The following is a 20,919-nucleotide window of genomic DNA, read 5'->3' as shown; positions in this document are numbered from 1 at the left end:
AGCTTCGGAGTCAATAAGAAATGGAGTATTTCTTGAAATACCTTGAGACAGTCAAATTTTGAGTCCACAGTGCTCATTGGTGACCCTGTCCTGGGTTTACAGGTTCTGATTGAAGCTCTTACATATGATCGCACACAGCAGGAATGGGAGGAAAGAGAACTTCTGTTTCTTAGTCAATTTGTTTATTATTTCTAGTCTCCTTTTTTGCATACAAAATTGTAGCTAAATAATCATCTCCAAATGCTGAAGGTTGGACTTCAGAAGTCATGTGGTTATTTATGAACATTCTCTGTGTGCTTGGAACTGTGCCGAGTGTTTTCGTGAATGATCTTATTTACCTCATATCAACCCTGGGATACTGTTATCGTCATCATCTCTGTTATTCACAGATGGAAACTGAGCTTGGAAAGGAAGAGCAGTTGGGTCGTTTGGGTCTTGGGTAGCAGAGACCAGACAAGAACTAGCCTTTGGATGCAGTCAGTGTCCTTGACCTTCATCTTCGTTTTGAAAAATCATAGGCTTCTCTGACTAAGAAAGTTCCCTTTCACTCCATTCTTAGGGAAAACTAAGAAAAATGCACCTCACAAATAAGTATAAGGGATTCTCATGAAGACTTGGCTCTAGACATTTTTCAGGTGCAACAAGCAATATTCCCTGCTGCCATATTCCCTCATATAAACCCCTGAGAAGGTCTAGTGAGAAACCATTATATAGATTTAACAGCTCATGGCTTATATGACTGGCACTTCTATATAAAAACAGCATGTAGACGTTATTTTAAAAAACAGGACAATTCTAATAGGATCAGGGTTAACCCATTTAGGGAAATCAAACAGTATTTGAAGACATAAGAAGATAGAACTTTAGAAGTCAAATTTCTTTCCTTTTTATAATTCTGTTTATTTATTCATGGCTGTGCAGGTTTTTCTCTAGTTGCAGCAAGCAGGGGCTGCTCTTCGTTGCGGTGCAAGGGCTTCTTGTTGTGATGGCTTCTCTTGCTGCGTAGCACAGGTTCTCGGGGGCACTGGCTTCAGTAATTGCAATTTCTGAGCTCTAGCGCACAGGCTCGGTAGTTGTGGCATGTGGGATTAGTTGCTCTGTGGCATGTGGGATCTTCCCGGGCCAGGGATAGAACCCGTGTCTCCTGCATTGGCAGGCAGATTCTTTACTGCTGAGCCACCAGGGAAGCCCAAGAAGTCAAATTTCTAACTTGGGTTCTGATCTAGCAAGCCATTTAATTTTTCTCAACTCTGATTTCCAATTCAGATGTGAGTGGATTGAATTAGAATCTTATGAGATTTGACTCTTCTGGAGTCAGGGAACCTCTTTTTAGGAGAATTCACTGGTGAAATTTTACAAGAGTCCCATGGGTCCTCTAAAGTATGGGGGTTTCTAGATTTTTATTAGAATCCTGAATTAGTTAACATCTTGTGTGTTTTTCCCCTCCTGACGGGGTTAAGTCTGTGTCGGTGCTTTGTGAACCTTTGTAGGTAGAAGCCTCTGATTCACAGATGGTGATGCTTTGGTTGATTGATGCTGTTCAGGTCACATTTGCTCAATGTCCTGGGATATATGCTGGCTATAGGGTCTACTGATTACCAGAATTTCTGAAGAGGTGGCTGTGGGACTGGGAAGAGGGCACATGGCCTTGGAATTGTCAGACCCAGACTATCTGGAATCTTCCTTAACCTGCCTGGACTCAGTTTCTCCTTTTGTGTAAGGAATGAAGAATGTCCCATGTGATTTTATGTGGCATTTAAAGGAAATAACAGATGATTTGACAAAGGTAAATCAACTGCTAGATGGCAGTGAGCTAGGCGAAAGCTCATCATGTGTTTGCTACTTGCTCAAACACTTCCAGTGAGTGGTGTCTGGCAGACTATGAGTTCTCAGGAGATACAACTTGCCCAGTCAGGGAGACTGCGGTCCAACTGATGGGAATGGTCCCTCGGGACTGTGGCAACCAATAGTGTGTAACTGGAGACCACGGGATCTGGGGAGGCTGCCTGAGAGGGGAGATGAACTTGAAAATCACTGTTGCCACAGGAGGAAGGTGGGCTTAAACTTTTGAAAAATCAGAGGCATTATTTGCTCTTTGGAGGGCTCAACAAGCAGCAAAGGGAGTTTTTTGATGAAAAGCCTCCATCTAATATATTTAACTTATAATCAGTGTTTGCACACAGTAACACCATGATTCATTATAGAGATATATTTGGGAAGCATTTCAGAACATTTCTTCATTTGTTCACTTTTTCTTATTATGTTACAACAGACATAGAAGTTTTTTTCTTTTAGGTATTACAGATTATCTCCTTTTTATTTTTATCTTTTTTATTTTTGGCCGCAACATGTGGGGCCAAAGCATGTGGGGATCTTAGTTCCCCTACCATAGATAGAACCAGTGACCCCTGCATTGGAAGCATTGAATTTTAACCACTGAACCGCTAGAGATGTCCCCATAAGAGCTATTTGAGAGAGGTGTATATCATTTTTGCATTAACAGATCCAGCAGGTTTTGACAGTTGTTTGGGTTTATCTGGAGGCCTTCATATCTCTGCTTCTGTTGTCTTCTTTCCTCTTATAGAGGTTGTGTCTAATGTCTTAGCTCTGGAAGAACGAACTCAGTTTTTCTCTTTTTTGAAGTTTAATTTTCTCTTTTTAAATGCTTGTAATTTATGCATATTTTAAGTAATTGATGAGATTCCCATCTTGCTCATGGCCGGTCGACAATTAATCTGTTTTGTTCTGCTTTTATTTTCAGATTGAAGAATTTCGAAGGCTGAGGACACATGTGAAGGGGGCAGAGCTCGTGGAGGGCTGTGATGGGATTTTGGGAGACAATTTTAGACCCACTCAGCCGCTCAGTGACAGAGTCATTAGAGCTGCATTTCAGTAGCCAAAGAAAACAGGAGCTGATGTGTCTTCATCTGGGTACGTGGAGATTAAGTGAGGAAAACAGGCACACAGTTGAACCTGCACTTGAAAGCAGCTCTCATGATGAACCTGTTAATTTCACAATGTGAATGCACTTCATTGAAATTTAGGACACATTCTCAAGCCCCATTCATTACAAGTCAGGTGGTTTGTAAAAATGTCATGCCCTATTAGGGAAAAATCTACATTCCTATGTTTTCCCAGCAGTGCAGCCTTTCATTCTATTGATAAGTTTTGCTTTAATATCAGCTTTCATAAGGGAAGGCACCTGAGGCAGGGTAACGGTGACACGCAAGTACTACTTCTTTGGTACTCTGCTGTGTTGTTGTAGCTTGAAACTGCAGCTGTTATCTCCTGATGAATGGGGAGCATGAAGAAAGGGACTGGGAGTTGTTGATCCTCAAAGCTGGCCACTCGTCCAGTGCAGATTTGGTCGTCTTGCTTATTGGGGTAGGTAGTGAGGGTAGATCGGGCCAGAGTGATAATACTTACCCTATGGAAGTGATTTTATTTGATAGATCAAGAAGCACTTGGTGATTATATAAATGCAGCATGTTTCTTTACTGATGGAAACATAATCTATACATTTTAATATATTGGATTTAATGTATGTGTTACTTGCCCTTAAGGAGTTAACAAAATAAACATCACAAACAAGGAAAATATAAAATATATATAAATGCCTGTGTACTGGGTTACTTCTTCACCTTGTAGATTGCCCAAGGTCACATACCTAGGTCACTGTGTTGCTGTGAAACCACTGCTTCCCGTGAGAGGAAAGTGTCTGTTGGAACAGTTTCCTCGGAGTCAGGACAGAGCTCTGACTGTTTAGTGGTCCACTGGGAGTATGTCCTCTCAACCTGTGTCAGTGGTCCGGTGGATGGACGAGTCACAGAGGAACTGAAATCTCTGGCCTCCAGGAGCTCAGCCTGGGACTTCCTTGGTGGTCCAGTGGTTAAGACTTACCTTCCCAGAAGAGTGTATGGATTCGATCCTGGTCAGGGAGCTAAAATCCCACATTCCTCATGGCCAAAATAACAAAGTGTAAAACAGAGGCAATATTGTAACAAATTCAATAAAGACTTCAAAAATTGTCCACATCAAAAAATATTTTTCAAAAACAAAGCTTAAGTCTGAGATAGTGAGCAGGACAATGTAAAAACATTTCAAAAATACAGTTACAAATTGTAATAAATTCTGTGAATGAGAAGAACAAAAAAGTGGAGTGGATGAGTTTTTGGCTAGAGGGAATATCTTTGCAAAGACCCTCGAGGGTCCCCTCCCTGTGGAGATAGTAAGACTTTGATGCGCTGAGATACCTGAAAGAAGCCCTCTTAGTCTGGGGTGTGGAAATGAAAGGGAGAGTCAGGCGGGGCCCTGTCTTCAAGGGCCTTGTCAGCCGAGTTAGATGTCTTTATTTCATTGTCAATGTGTTGACATCTAAGGGTTCCCAGGGAAGTGGCCTGACCCCTTTATATTCTCAGGAGATCACAGTGGCTGGAGAATGAATGGACTGGATTACTGTGGGCCAGGCTGGGAGAGTAGAAAGGTATTTTAGAAGTCCATTGGGTAACCAAGGTGCAAAGCATGGAGGCTTGGGTACCAGACTAGGAACAGTGAGGATGGAGGGAGGTTTACATTTGTGAAAGAGTCCTTGAAAGTGATATCTAGGGGTAAGTGGGATGTGAGGGAGAGGAGATGGAATTATCCGTGATAACAGCCGCATTTTGGGGCTTTAGAAACTGTGTAGGCAGAGTGACAACAGGGAAGCTGGAGGAGGTTCTGTCTGAGACAGAGAGATAGAGAGAACTGAGAGTGGCTTGTCAGTCACTACAGTGGGTGGACCTGTCATGAAGGAAGCTGGAATTTCAAGAGTGGAGATCAGAAAAGAGGTCTGAACAGAATGTGGGAGTCATGGGCATAGATTATGTGTGTGTCTGCATGTGTGTGTACATATAATGTTCTAATGCTACATGGGGACGACCTCATGTGTTCATAAAACCTTATGTGTTGCTTTATGACAAGTTAACCAAAGCACCGGGAAGTTAGGTCATTTGCCCAAAGTTGCTGAGCAGTGGAAGTGGAAGTTGGACTCACTCAGGCAGCCTGACTGACAGCCCTCTGTCATAAGCACTGAGGGTCAGAGGTCAGGGAGCATCTCCACACTCAGGCCCTCAGGGTAGCAGGAGGATGAAGGGTGTAGGCTGTAGGGGGCAGAAGTGGAGTTTGAAGGGAGGAGGTGGGGATACCTTGTGATGACAGATAGCTTCCCACTAGCTATCTATTTTACTCATGGTAGCGTATATATGCTGGTCACTCAGCGGTAAAGAAGCTGCCTGTAATGCAGGAGACCTGGGTTCGATCCCTGGGTCGGGAAGATCCTCTGGAGCAGGGCACTCCTCCAGTATTCTCATACACACAGTATTCAGTATGGAGTGGAGTATACCCACTCCAGTATTCTTGCTTGGAGAATGCCATGGACAGAGAAGCCTTGTGGACTACAGTCCACGCGGTCACACAGAGTCGGACACAACTGAAGTGACTTAAGCAGCAGCAGCAGTGGTGTGCGTATATCAGTGCTACCCTCTCAATTCATCCCACCCCTCCTTCCCCCTGCTGTGTGCACACATTCATTCTCTAAGTCTGCATCTCTATTCCTGACCTGCAAATAGATTCATCTGCACCATTTTTCTAGATTCCACATATATGCATTAATATATTTGCTTTTCTCCTTCTGACCTCACTCTGTATGACCATCTCTTGGTCTGTCTGTATCTCTACAGATGACCCAGTTTAGTTCCAAATGAAGGCTTTTTTTTTTTTTAAAAGAAATACTGGAACTTTCTATATGGGGGTGGGGAATGAGCCAGTAGGTGGGCAGGGCTGAAGATGCTGTTTCTCGAGGGGCTAATCCTAGCAGTGAAGTCTGAAAAGTTGCCAGGGGGTGAAATTCTAAGCACAAGTGGAGGCTGACTTTTATTAACGGGAATGGACACTTTCCATGCGGTCAGAGGAAGGAAGGAGGTGGTGGTTTGTAGACAGCCTTTTGTGATTTGCTTTACTGTTTAAGGGGGCTTGGGGAAGAGTTGAGAGTTGGGGAGGGGAGCTGGAGGAAGTTTGGAGCAGAGGGTGAGGGGAGGGCTTGCAGGCAGGACTCATCGGAGGGCAGGCAGAGTGGCACAGTGAGGCTGGTGGACATGAGTTTATGAATTTATCCAGTGTAGGTTTGGTATACTCTTCTGTGAATATCAGTAACTATAAATGATGCTTTTTATGAAATGAGATTATTGGCTTGAGTTTTTGATCCATATCTTGCCCTCCATGCAAATTGCCTCTCTAAATATCTAAATAATCGTCCCTATGTTATCTCTGTCTTTACACACACACATACACACTTAAATGTTTATAAGGAGATTGCATATATTTCAGATACATATGTTTTGTATTCATTGTATGATAGGAAGACAATGTGTAATTCTCAAAGTCTTCAGTTAATTACGGTATAGATATTTTAAGAGAGAAGATGGATTGCTATCCTTGTCTTGGTGGCTGAGATTCCTGAAAGGGGGTTATTTTTCCTCAGATTCCTAAGGATGGTGCAGAAATTCTCTCAAAGATGAGTTCACTTCTGACTGTATCCTTTCATGAATACATTTTTGATCCTTTTATCTTGAAATGTGTAATACAAATCTAGTCATACTTCTACATAAAAATTATATTGGGAAATCAGACTTATGGATGTGTGCTTTTTATTTGATATTTAATAATGCCCTAAGGCAGGTAATTCAAATTTTTATTAAAGTGAAATGATTTGACAGTCAGACTTTGAATTTAATGCATGAATGTTTCATTTAAGCTCTTAGAACTGAGAAGGAAAAAAACTTTTTTTCTGATAGCTTTCTAAAAAAATGTTCAAAATAATTCAGATTTATTTTAGCTGTGCTTTACTAAAATAACTTTAGTTTTGGAATTTAAAATGACATTCATTTTTACATGACATGTCTAGACATCTGGAGGGTTTTGATAACCGAGACTTATTATTCCTATGAATTACCTGGGACTTTTTATATTACCATTTAAGAAGTATGAACTATGGTTTTGTACTTGTTTAAAGAGTTCACATATAACTCATCCAGATACAAGCCTAGTTCAGATTTCTGGGAGCCAATTTACCCATCAAACTGTATGGATGTTGGAGAACCAAACTTTAGTAACAACAAACCAAAAATAAGACCAAGCTTTCTGGCCAGTTTCTTTGCTGCTCTTGGCATAATAATGTAATTATCCTGGGACTTCAAAGACCCAGAAAGGGTCTCTGCCCAAATATGAGGGTAAGTTTGACACAGGGATCTTTCAGAAATACTTAACTTTTTTCTTCTTCCGTTTTTTTGTTTCCTAATCTATTGGGAGCACACTTCTCATTTCCCCTTTTAAGGGAGGGAAAGGAGATTATCTAGAATTTTGACATTGGTTTTTACAGAAAACAATTATAATTAGCTATAGTTACTGCAAATATGTGTACACTTTAACAATATTTGAGTCACAGCGGATTCAAGCAAATATATGAACAGTCAGAATAGCTTTCTAAAAATTGGCTCATATTTAGTAAAACAAACAGGCAAGTAATTATTTCATCGAAAGGTTAGTGTTATAGTATTTAATGCTACCTGTGACATTTATTACATCTAAGAACACAATGTTATAAATTGCAAAAGTACACATGGGGAGGAGGTCAGTACAGTCTGAATATGACTTTGGACTCAATCATAATATTGATACTAACCTTCGAATAAAATAATTACTTGCCTGTTTGTTTCATTAAATATTAGCCAATTATTAGAAAGCTATTCTGTTTAAAAATTTGCCTGTTCCCCCTGTGACTCAGTTTAATTGTTAAGCAGCATACTTGTTTACAGTAGCTACAGTTAGTTATAGTTATTTTCTGTAAAAACCAATGCTGCAGAACTCTAAATAAGGGGAAACTATAAGTGTGTGACTGAACTGAACTGAACTGCATACGTGTGCTCCAAATAGATTAGAAAAAAAAAAAAAACAAAAAAACAGAAGAGAAAAGATAAGTAAGTATCTCTGAATGATTCTTGTGTCAAACTTACCCTCATATTTGGGCAAAGACCCTTTCTGGGTCTTTGAAGTCACATTCAGACTGTACTGAATTCTTCCCCATGTATACCTTTGCAGTTAATAACATTGTCTTCTTAAGTTTAATAAATGCTATAGCTAGCATCAATTTCGTATCAGTTTTCTTTTATAACCTGACAAAGTTGGAGGTTAGAAAAGGCCAGGCCATTATGGAAAAGGAGGAGCTGTGTGGGGAAGGGATAATGTCAACTCTGAATGACCAAGTAGGCAAAAGCTATTATCCTTCCAGAATAAATGGAAAGCTTAGAGCCATATTTTTAGTCAATAGAACTTGGACTTGACTCACTCTAATAATTTAGTATGATATACAGCATTAAGATGAAAAATGAGAGCTCGATGGATATAGCTGTTTTCTATTTACTGTATCATATAGAATTGTCCAAAAATGAACGAATTTCCTAAAGGACTTCAAAATGATTTCAAGAAAAGGCCAAAATACCAAGGATGCTCAACCCATCTATTATGTGTTGATTGTATGATATAAAAGTTGTTATTAACCCAAGAATGAAAAATATCAAAGCTGTATAGACATTTCTTCAAGATGACCAAAGAAGGAAAATAATTCTTACTTCCATATCTCTTTTTTTGTGTGTATTGAAATGTTAATGATTTATTGAGGGTGGAATTGCTGAATGATTTATCCCTCCCCCCTTCACTTGAATTTAAACAAAATTGTATTTGGGAGGAAGAAAAGAAAACATTTTGCAGTCATGGGTCAGCTTTTATGTTGAACATTAATATGTTATGATACCTTAAGTATAGTAGATTTCATTATTTTAAACTTCATGTATTTTCCATAAGAAACACCGAGACCAGGTTTATCTCACCTAAACATGTTGTATTGTGTCTATTTCCTCATGGATGCTCATTATTAGTATTCCGTCAAATCGATTTTTAAGTTTTATTTTTCCAGTTTGGGGCTTATTAAGAACAGATTATTCACAAAGAAGCATTCATTTGATTTTCCACCTCATTTACTGTCAGTTCTTTCTAGTTCTTCTTTTCCACGATGAAGTTCATAGATACTTTGTTGTTGTTCAGTCGCTCAGTCGTGTCTGACTCTTTGCAAGCCCATGGACTGCAGCACACCAGGCTTCCCTGTCCTTCACCATCTCCCGGAGCTTGCTCAAATTCATGTCCGTTGAATTGGTGATGCCATCCAACCATCTTGTCCTCTGTCATCCCCTCTGTCGTCGAAACTTAGGAAAGCATGTTTGTCATAGACCCAGGGAACTATGAAAACCCAGCACATAAAGGGACCTTTCTGGAGGGCACTTGCTGTTGGACTCCTCATGGTTCAGCCTAGGGGGCCTCCTCTGTTTGTAGGTGAATCACCTACACCCACAGCCTCTGTTACCACCAAATGCAGACAACCCTCATTTATATGCATGCACCAGGCCTCCCTGTTAAGCTCTGGAATTGGATGCCCAACTGTTTGCATGACTTTTCTTCTGCATGTGCCAAAGACCTATACACTGAGTCTTAGACTCAGTATATAAAAGGTTGAATTTATGATCTTCCTTTTTTAAAAAAAATTTTCTTTTGTTGCTGTTCAAATCCACTTGGTTACTCTTGTGTGTTTTTCAAAAAATTTTTATTTTTATTTATTTATTTGACTGCGCCAGGGATTAGTTGCAGCACATGGGATCTCTTTTAAGTTGCAGCATGTGGGATCTAATTCTTTGACCAGGGATGCAACCCAGGCCCTCTGCATTGGGAGCACAGAGTCTTAGTCACTGGGCCACCAGAAAAGTCCCATGACCATCCTTTGCAGACTAGCCTTTCTTCCAGTTTCCTTATGGTCCATCCATATTGCTGCAAATGACATTATTTCATTCTTTTTATGGCTGAGTAATATTCCATTGTATATATATAATCCATTTTCCATGGAAAAATATTCCATTTTTCCATGCCTCTATTGATGGACATTTAGAATGCTTCCACATCCTGGCTATTGTAAATAGTGTGGTAGTGAAAACTGGGGTGCATGCATCATTTTGAACTATATATGTATGTATCTTTTTGAACTATCGCTCAATGTATGTCCAGGAGTGGGATTGCTGGGTCATATGGTAACTCTATTTTTAGTCTTTTAAGGAACCTTCGTATATTCTCCATAGTGGCTGTACCAATTTACATTCCCACCAACAGTGCAGGAGGGTACCTTTTTTTTCACACTCCTCCCTTATTTACTCCTTGTAGTCTTTTTTATGATGGCCATTCTGATTATTGTGATCCTTCAGTTTTAATTAAACAAACATGCCAGTTAAAACTAGTTTTGGTAGCATACAATGCTAAAATAGTCTAGACAATGCCCAATATCTTATACAGAATCTGAAATATTTGTTGGATAATATGGAGGTTTCTCCTATTAAGAAATTTGACACTATATAATATCATTCTCAGACTTCCCTGGTAGCTCAGCTGGTAAAGAAACCGTCTGCATTGCAGGAGACCCTGGTTCAATCCCTGGGTCGGGAAGATCCCCTGGAGAAGGGATAGGCTACCCACTCCAGTATTCATGGGCTTCCCTGGTGGCTCAGATGGTTAAGAATCTGCCTGCAATGTGGGAGACCTGGGTTTGATCCCTGGATTGGGAAGATCTCCTGGAGGAGGACATGGCAACTGACTCTAGTATTCTTGCCTGGAGAATCCCCATGGACAGAGGAGCCTGACAGGCTACAGTTCATGAAGTCCAAAGAATCGGACACAACTGAGTGATTCAGCACAGCAATACCATTCTCAGAATAAATTAATTGTTAAAACAGTAAAACCATGTTGGTTTTGGATGAGTCTATTTTCTATCATGTTTGTATAGTCTAAGCTTTGATTTTTCCAGTAGTCATGTACAGATATGAGAGTTGGACCATAAAGCAAGCTGAGTGCTGAAGAATTGGTGCTTTTGAACTCTGGCTCTGGAGAAGACTCTTGAGAGTTCCCTTGGATTGCAAAGAGATCAAACCAGTCAATCCTAAAGGAAATCAATCCTGAATATTTTTTGGAAGAACTGATGCTGAAGCTGAAGCTCCAATACTTTGGTCACCTAATGCAAAGAGCCAGCTCTTTGGAAAAGACTCTGATGCTGGGAAAGATTGAAAGCAGGAGGAGAAAGGTATGACAGAGGATGAGATGGTTGGATGGCATCACAGACTCAAAGGACATGAGTTTGAGCAAACTCTGGGAGATGGTGACAGACGGAGAAGCCTGGCATGCTGCAGTCTATGGGGTCGCAAACAGTTAGACATGACTTATCGACTGAAAAACAACAAATTTTCTATCACATTGCTTCTTTAAATGCCTGCACAGTTTCTGAATTCTTATACTTTTATAGTGGTTAGAAACTCATGAGTCTTGAGGGCTTGTCTGCAGAATACATTTTCAAAAGCTTCTTAAAAGCATGGAGTTGGATTGGATCTCAGAAAGTTATTTAATCTAGTCTTCTGCCTAAAGAGGCCTTCAACTAAATTATTACAGATGGTTGATTTCCATATCTAGGAACAAGCAAACAATGATCTCATTGTATGAGATACCTACTTCAGAGGTTTTTTATTTTAACTCCTGCATAATGCAAAAGGAAAAATAAAAACAAAAAACCTCAAGAAATAGTGTCCTGCTAAAGTATGAACTGAATTGAAGCACCATTTTGATAGTAATATTTTTTATGATTTGCCATAAATGAATATTTTTGATGAATATATTCCAAGATTTATGTTTTTCTTGTGTTAGCAGCATGTGAGAGTTCCAGTAACCTTTATGGTACAGAGAAACTCATGTAATTTTTCACAAACATGAATGAATGTTCATTCTAATTTTAGTCGGGGTACAACCAATGGTTCTCTAATGGTATCTTTTATTTCAAGAATGATTATATTTGGTGGGTCCCAGCAATAAAATCACTGTAATGAGGAATAAAAGATTGTAAATAAGAATAACAGTGTTATTAATCATCTAAATTAGTCATTTATGGCACATTTCTGGACCTGAAATATTTCCATGGGAAATAATGCTAAAATCCACATTTACTTATAATTAGACATAATACAAACCTTCTCCTGAAAATAGTTGCTCAAATCCCAATTCAACTTAATTTCATTGACTTTGATTTCTGGACTGAAAGCATTAAACTTGAACCTAGTGAAAAATGTGTAATATGTGCATTCAATTAAGAAGTAATTAGATACTCAATCACCCATACAACACACTTGGGATTAGGGAAGAAGGAAGAAAAATGTGACTTACTGTTGTGTATAAAACAGTTTTGTTAATGAGTTTAGTGCTAATTGAGATTGAGAAAGTGTCAAAAATAGCATAAGGTAGATTTGCTTGGGAAGAACTTTAAAAGCTATGTTTAGTGGTTTATGATACTTTGGTGCAGAAAAGTTGGATATGACTTAACAGTTAAACAATAACAACATGTACGCGATATACAAAGCAACCTGATGTGTTCTTGAGTTTTAGTTAAAGTTTACACATTCAATCTATTTTATAAAAAATTTTTATTTACTTTATTATTTTATTTTGACTGTGCTGGGTCAGAGTTTACAGGCAGTTTTTTTTGGTTGCAGTTTACAGGCTTCTCATTGTGGCAGCATCTCTTGTTGCGGAGCACGGTCTCCAGGTGTGTGGGCGTCAGTAATTGTGGCTCGGTCTCTGGAGCACAGGCTTAGTAGTTATGGCACACAGGCTGAGTTGCTCTGCCGCACGTGGGGTCTTCCTGGACCAAGGGTGGAACCCATGTCCCCTGCACTGGCAGGCAGATTCTTTACCACTGAGCCGCCAGAGAAACCCCACACCTTCATTCTAAGTGACACATTCTAGTGAGTGATGACAGGAAAGAACGAACGTTGTTTCGTGTTTCAGATCCTAGGCTGTATTTTATCTCATTTAATCCTCACATTGATCTCGTGAGGCATGTTCTCTTATTTCCATGAGAGGGGCTGAGTAACTTGCTCAGGTCACAGACAGTACACGGCACACCCAAGGTTCGCACCCAGGTAGGTTTCACTGCAAACCCTGAGCTCTTTTCACTGCACATTTCAAATAACAAAGGGCAGATCATTATGAAGTCCTTGCATATCTTTGCCTCCTTAGCTCTCTTTCTTAAATATTTATTTATTTATTTATTGGCTGCACCACAAAGCATGTGGGATCTTAGCTTCTCGACCAGGGATTGAACCTATGCTCTGTGCATTAGAAGGTAGAGTCTTAACCACTGGACCACCAGGGAAGTCCTTCCTTATCTCTTTAGATAGATTCTTAGGATTGAGATTTCTAGGGAAAAAGGACATCCAAGTTTTCATTTTTGGTATCACATTGTTAATATCATCCCCAGTTGGTGCTCAGTCACTCAGTTGTGTCCGACTCTTTGTGACCCCATGGACTGTAGGCAGCCAGAATTTCCCAGGCCAGAATACTGGAGTGGGTTGCCATTCTCTTCTCCAGGGGATCTTCCCAACCCGAAGACTGAACCCATGTCTCTTGTGTCTCCTGAATTGGCAAGTGGATTCTTTACCAATAATGCCACCTGGGAAGCCCCAATATCCCCTAAGTGTTAGTCTAATTTATGCTTGCATCATGGGTTCAAGGTGTTTTTGCCCTTTAAAAATCAGTCACTCTATGCTTTTCACCTCTTTCTCATCTTCTTTTTAACTCCTCACTGTCTTGAAATGTGTCCATCTCCATTTACCTATTGAAATTTCTGTGGCAAGAGTCACTCTTTGATTTTCTTTCTGTTCTTTGTCCCTGTGCCTCTAAATAGAATACATGTTCACAGCAGGAAATTCAAATAATATGTAAAAGAATGAAACAACAAGCATCTCTCAAACCCTCCTCTCAGTGACGAGCACTGGGGTGAATGTGGAGGCCCCCTGTGGCACAGTGGTAGAAGGATGGTTCCACCACCAGTTAGCTGTGTGACCTTGACAAAGTTACTAATATCTCTGAGTTTCATTCTTTCTTTTTAAAAAATTCTTTAATATTTTTTTATTGTAGTATAAAGACTCTGCTTTTGGAGATTTTTTTTACTGAATTATCTTACTTAAAGAGGGACACGGCAGTGGGTTATCAATTAGCTGAACCAAACTCCCTGGAACAAAGGTCAGCCAAGCAACTCTGCAACTTCTAAGAAGGACACATGTGCACATGTGCTTTTTTATTTTTGAGAGCTTTTCAGGAAGTTCTTCAATGGTAATTTGATTTGCGCTCATTCCCTAGGGTGTCTTCATAGAAGATAATTTAAGGTTCAGAAATAGTCACATGAAAGATAGCATCTGTTATAATTATATTGAAATAGCTGATGATTTAGAAGACTTCTTAAGATTATGGCCTTACTTCAAGGTCTCATTATGAACAATGATCATTGGGTAATAGAAAATTTCCTTTTATAGTTAAACTTTCTTATTATTTATGTATAGACAAATGAGTATTTGGAGGAAGTCCTAAGGAGGGAGAAAGTCGGCCTGATTACCTTTGTATTTCCAAATGTCATTTCTTTAGATTATTATACCAGGTAAATTAAAAAATTTTTTTACAATGTTGTACTGGTTTCTGCCATACAACAACATGAATCAGCCATAATTGTATATATATCCCCCTCCCAGGTGAGCCTCCCTTTCCGCCCCTGTCCCAGCTCTCTAGGTGATCACAGAGCACAGAGCTGGGCTCCCTGTGTTTTATAACACCGTCTCACCAGCTATCCACTTTACACACAATAGCGTATATATATATTTATGCTATTTTCTCCATTTGTCCCACTCTCTCCCTTCCCCACTGTGTCCACAAGTCCATTCTGTACATCTGTGTCACCTTTCCTTCCCTGCAAGTAAATTTATGTTCTGATTGCCAAATGATAGAATAATTAGAGAAAGTTTAGAAAATATACAAATGCATAAAAAGGAACTTATGTATCAAATCATGCTAATCCATTAAATAGAAAGGCATTTAGTTTTGTTTCTGCCATGAAGTGTGTTAAAATAACAGGAAAGATTTTTTTTTTTTAAAGTGTGAAAACCTACAAGAATAGAGAAAAGAAGAGACGGCAGGAAGAGTATTTTGGAAGCAGGTGGTTGTGCGGGAATGGATTTATCACACACGAGGAACAAGGCTGTTAATATGACGGGATCTCTCAACGTCCCTGGACTTGGTGGCAACGGATGTGTCTAGAAGTTGAAGGAGGCTCAAATCATCTGGACTTGTTAATAGCTGTTGGAGAAGCAGTTACATCTCCAGGTGCCCTCCTAATCTATGGTGGATCCCTGGAAGTCCTTATGCTGTGATGAAGGGAGAGTTCCTCTCTTAGGGCACATAGGCTCGATTGAGGGTCGGGAAACCTTTCTGAAGACAGGGTGATTAAATAACATCCTTACTGTGCACCTCCTCCCCCACTCATCTGTCAATACCCTGGCAGGAAGACCTCTACTCAAATGGCTGATGTGCTTGACCAAAGTAATCCAAGGAAACAGATGTGGAATCCAGGAAACAGGAGATCCGACAAAAGAGAAAGGCAAAGGAGATCCCCAGAGTGATGGTGAAGCAAGGTGGCCAGTGTGAAGGGTGTGAGTCCAGATATGAGCAGGCGAGAAGGTTCTAGAAGAGCTTCCTCCAGGAATACAAAGTTGATAGACTGCGTGATATGTCTTAACTTCTTAAGAGGAGAGTCAGACAATTGTAGGCAATTTGGGATTGAGTACCTAGGTGGGGAAAGCTTGAGATAAAGGTTCATTCCAGAGAAAACAAAAAGTTGTGCAAGAAAGGAAAATGAATGATATATTAATACAGGTAGTTCAGCTCTGAATAATATTTCTGTGTTTGCTAAGTTACTTCAGTGGTGTCCGACTCTTTGCGACCTTATGGACTGTAGCCCGCCAGGCTCCTCTGTAAACTGGAGTGGGTTTGAATTCCCTCTTCCAGAGGATTTTCCCAACCCAGGGATGAAACTTGTGTCTTTTATGTCTCCTGCTTTTGCAGCTGGGTTCTTTACCATAATGCCACCTGGGAAGCTGAATAATATATACGTAATCACAATAAAAGAAATTGAATGTTGTTCCAACCAAAATTGCTATATACTATATTGGGAGGTTGAAGGGAAGGGTTTACAGTATGTGATGTGATGTGTGTGTGTGTGTGTGTGTGTGTGTGTGTGTGTGTGTAGAGGGGTGGTGGCTGACAGAAGGAAAAGAGGATCTATCTATCTATCTATCTTTTGCCTAATTGATGTTTTGGACCATGGTAGCTCAATTTTTTTGCTTCCCTCCTGACTCAGATGGTAAAGAATCTGCCTGCAATGCAGGAAACCTGGGTTCAATCTCTGAGTCAGGAAGATCCCTTGGAGGAGGGTACAGCAACCCACCCCATTATTCTTGCCTGGAGAATCCCCATGGACAGAGGAGCCTGGCGGGCTACAGTCCACGGAATTGCAAGGAGTTGGATACAACTGAGTGATTAAGCACAGCACACACAGCTTAATTTTTAGAATAATTGGATATATTCTTAAAATGAAATTGAATTACTTTCATAAACTTGGAATCTCCACCTCTAGAACACCCTTTCCCAACTGTGTTCTGCAGAGCAGTATTCCCTTGAGATGTTTGTTAAATCAAGAGGTGACTGTTGCCGTCACCTGGGGAATCCTGAATATGATATTTTCTTTTGGAGATTAACAATGCACATTAGCATATTAGAGACAGATGATTTCGTATAAAAGAATCATGTTTTACTCAATTTGATCAGAGTTTTCACTGTTTTTTTGACTATAGATCCATTTTTTCCACCTAACTTCCAGAGTTATGTGGAACATATTTGAGCAAGTGGCAGGGGGGCCTCCAGTTTATTTCCCTTTTGCAAAAAATTCATGCATACTGACCTTTAGGCTTCCTTTAAAAAGCTCTAATGCTGAGGCTTGACAATGTGGATCATCAGTTTTATGTCAGTCACTTTGATTTATAATTTGTTGGGTTATAGTTGTCAAATACATATATAAACAGCATCCTGTTTTACCTTCAAAATCATGTCTTTGAGGCACAATCTTAAAATATTTGATCATGGCTCACTATCTTATTTGAAATTTAGTTTGGAAATATATACCCTAGCATTACTAATGTTTTCTAATAAATTGTTCCATATAGAGATGGGAATACCTGACCACCTGACCTGCCTATTGAGAAACCTGTATGCAGGTCAGGAAGCAACAGTTAGAACTGGACATGGAACAACAGACTGCTTCCAAATAGGAAAAGGAGTACCTCAAGGCTGTATATTGTCACCCTGTTTATTTAACTTATATGCAGAGTACATCATGAGAAATGCTGAGCTGAAGGAAGCACAAGCTGGGATCAAGATTGCTGGGAGAAATATCAATAACCTCAGATATGCAGATGACACCACCCTTATGGCAGAAAGTGAAGAAGAACTAAAGAGCCTCTTGATGAAAGTGAAAGAGGAGAGTGAAAAAGTTGACTTAAAGCTCAACATTCAGAAAACCAAGATCATGGCATCCGGTCCCATCACTTCATTGCAGATAGATGAGGAAACAGTGGAAACAGTGCCTGACTTAATTTTTCTGGGCTCACAAATCACTGCAGATGGTGATTGCAGCCATGAAATTAAAAGATGCTTACTCCTTGGAAGGAAAGTTATGACCAACCTAGACAGCATATTAAAAAGCAGAGACATTACTTTGCCAGCAAAGGTCTGTCTAGTCAAGGCTATGGTTTTTCCAGTGGCCATGTGTGGATGTGAGTGTTGGACTATACAGAAAGCTGAGTGTCAAAGAATTGATGCTTTTTGAACTGTGGTATTGAAGAAGACTCTTGAGAGTCCCTTGGACAGCAAGGAGATCCAACCAGTCCATCCTAAAAGAGATCAATCCTGGGTGTTCATTGGAAGGACTGATGTTGAAGCTGAAACTCCAGTACTTTGGCTGCCTGTTGGGAAGAGCTGACTTATTTGAAAAGACCCTGATGCTGGGAAAGATTGAGGGCAGGAGGAGAAGGGGACAACAGAGAATGAGACGGTTGGATGGCATCATCGACTTAATGGACATGGGTTTGGGTGGGCTCTGGGAGTTGGTGATGGACAGGGAAGCCTGGTGTGCTGTGGTTCATGGGGCCGCAGAGAGTCGAACACGACTGAGCAACTGAACTGATGTGAATATATAAATACATGTGTAGTCATGTGTATGTACATATGTACAAGGAAATCTATACGTGTATCATGTAAGAACAATTTTAAAGTATTCTATTGTATCATAGTTTATTAAAGAAGGAAATTGCTTGGTTTTTTTCTAGGTTTTTTTTTTCTGCAGTGAATATTCTTACACATAAAATTTTTGTATAATTAGATGATTGATCTCTATCATAAGTTCCAAGAAGTGTAATTCTGGGTAAAAAGTATATGCATTATTTTAATAGATATTTGTTGCCCAAAAAATTGGACTAGTTTATGTTTAGCAACTGTATGAACCAGTTGTCAGTTTCCCCAGCCCATCTGTTGTAACACGAGTAGATGTATTGAATGAAAATCTTAGCTGATATTGTTTTCTAAATGAGAAGACTCTTAGTTATCTCAAAATGTCTGATTGTTTCCTGTGTTATTCTGTATTTATTATTTCTTCATTTATTTAATAGAATTTGGGGACTAGGAAGAAGTGGTCTTTGTGCTTAGTTACCACCTGCAACTATTACACAGGAAATTAATGACAACTAAAAGCTTTATTTATTATTTTGCATGACATACAAATTTTTTCTTTAGAAAACAGTTCAAGCATTCATTTATTTGGGTTAAAAATATATGTTTCTATGAAATTTTGCATTAATAGATTCTGTCAAAGAAATAAAGTTATGGTAGACTTGGTGGAAAAATTGCAGAGATGACAAACGAGCATGAAGATATTTTTGAAATTTCCATGTTTTCTTATGAAACTTCTCATTGTTGCTGTCTCCTGTTGGACTGTAGAAAAGACTTTTCAGTTTGCTGTGGAAGAATATCAGTAACATAATTGACTCGTTCTTTTTTGCCTTGAAGGAGGAAGACAATGGTCCTATGGTGCCCTTGGATAAGAAATGAAAACTTTGAGTTGCAGCTTCGGTTTAGCCTCAAAGCCTGCATTGTTTTCTTCATCTAATCCAACTGTGATGGACATCTGCGACAGTTGCCTGTACAATGCTCTAATGAAATATTAGAAATGGCTGTACATTCAAATGGAACCCCATATTCTGTATCCACATCACTGCTGCTAGTATTCACATTTTTGCACTTACTGTTTATTGCTTATGTGTAGAGGAAATGAAACTAGTTTTCAGAGTTATTGTTAATATGAATGCATATATATCATGTATTAACACTGAGACAGGAAAAATACATTTCCAGCCTTTGCAGTCCTTCATTTCCTGTCTCCAACAGAAAATTCACTCATTCGGAGAATAATGTAATTCTTGATAATAAAATGAGAGTTCTGATCAAGAGCAGCATACAGCTTCAAAATGGAATGTGAAGGATTAGTAAAAATCTTATCCTGTGTTACTTTTCAACCCTCATACCGTGATTAACATCAGGGTGATTTGTTATACAACATAATTTGGGAGTTAATGCAAGAACATAATACTTACTTTATATATTACTTTCTTAGAGGATTTAATTGAATATATGAATCTGATCATACTTATTTGACATATGAGAAGCTGTGGTTTCTAGGAATTTGAGAAAGGTGTAAGAAATAAATAGGATAAAAAGCAGACACTTTATTTTTATTTTATAGGTTTATTTTCCATAATAGAAACATAAATTTAATAGTATGGCATAATAATTAAGTGGTATACATTTTGTAAGTCTTTAAAATATTTTATTCTATAGGTTTCACATCAGTATATTGAGATATTTCTTTTGAAGATGATCAATATCCTTATTTTAATTAATATTAAGTGCTACTGGCAAATTTAAGCATATGCTTAGATGCAATTAGATGTGGCAGAAAGAGATAATTTATGTAAAGCAGTAGAGTGCCTGGCACAAAGCTAGTACTTAGTATATGTTATTAGTCGTTGTTATAATTATTCTTGTAAAACTTCAGTAACATAGACCCAATTTTGAGGGATTTCGTGATACAAAATATCAAAGTTAGATGGAATTAGGATGGAATTAGGAAGTATGTGTTGAGAGATTTTAGATGTGTTGGGTGGAGTTTGTAATAATGAAAAGCATTAAATGCAAATAAAAAAAAAAAATCACACCAAATGTCCCTGAAAATGGAAGCCAAGATGGTTCATGGTGGAGACTTGGGCAGTTGGAGTCATATCTCTGGAGCTGTGGGTGGGGACAGTGGTTTGCTTCTTATGGATTGACTCTCCTGCTTTGCAAGCGGGGTTCTGGGTCAGGGTGAAGCCTCTGGTTTTTGTGGCTTGCCTTGCCCAGCATGAAACTTTCACCCTGTGAATAAGCTGAGGTTAAGGTGAGCAAGGTGCTAAGTATTCTCCGTCTGCCTCTGGGTGGAAAAACTCTGCTCTGTGAGTGGGGGTTGGGTGGAGGAAGGGGGCTTAGGGGCTCTTGAAAGTTAGCCTCTGTAAACCTTTTAAGGATCTCTTGATTGAGGTTTGAGGGAAGAAGGAACCCCATCTTCCTGGCCATATCTACCTAAAATGGGTATTTAATCGTGCTAAACTGGATTGAGTGTGTTTATGGTTCAGATTCCAAATAATCTTACTGAGATTCAGGAGAGTTTTCTTGAATACATTTTTCTCCATTTGTTGCATGTCCTTAGGAAAATTTCTGGACACTTTGCATTTCTTTTTCTTTTTTTTAATTAAAGTTTTTCTTCTGGGCCATTTTTGAAGT

The 20,919-nt window shown here is 39.2% G+C and overlaps 1 protein-coding gene across 4 annotated transcripts in view; it reads left to right on the top strand.

Moving 5' to 3' along the window:
- CA8 (carbonic anhydrase 8) overlaps positions 1 to 20,602 on the top strand; it is an 85,166-nt gene extending 64,564 nt beyond the window's left edge. Inside the window, exons 8-9 of one of the 4 annotated variants that reach the window (XM_061123359.1) lie at positions 2,762 to 2,931; positions 19,114 to 20,602. In XM_061123359.1, the coding sequence (XP_060979342.1) occupies positions 2,762 to 2,896 (135 nt within the window). In that variant the 3' untranslated portion in view covers positions 2,897 to 2,931; positions 19,114 to 20,602. Of the gene's footprint in view, positions 1 to 2,761; positions 5,768 to 6,517; positions 6,659 to 15,094; positions 15,300 to 19,113 lie in introns of those variants that run through there. The other 3 variants (XM_061123361.1, XM_061123360.1, XM_061123358.1) reach the window with 3 other exon arrangements.
- Positions 20,603 to 20,919: the final 317 nt, after the last annotated feature.

This window comes from Dama dama, chromosome 21 (assembly GCF_033118175.1).
Source record: "Dama dama isolate Ldn47 chromosome 21, ASM3311817v1, whole genome shotgun sequence".
Taxonomy (NCBI): Eukaryota; Metazoa; Chordata; class Mammalia; order Artiodactyla; family Cervidae; genus Dama; species Dama dama.
The sequence above is the reverse complement of the archived record's forward strand: the minus strand, read 5'-3'. Positions and strand labels throughout refer to the sequence as shown.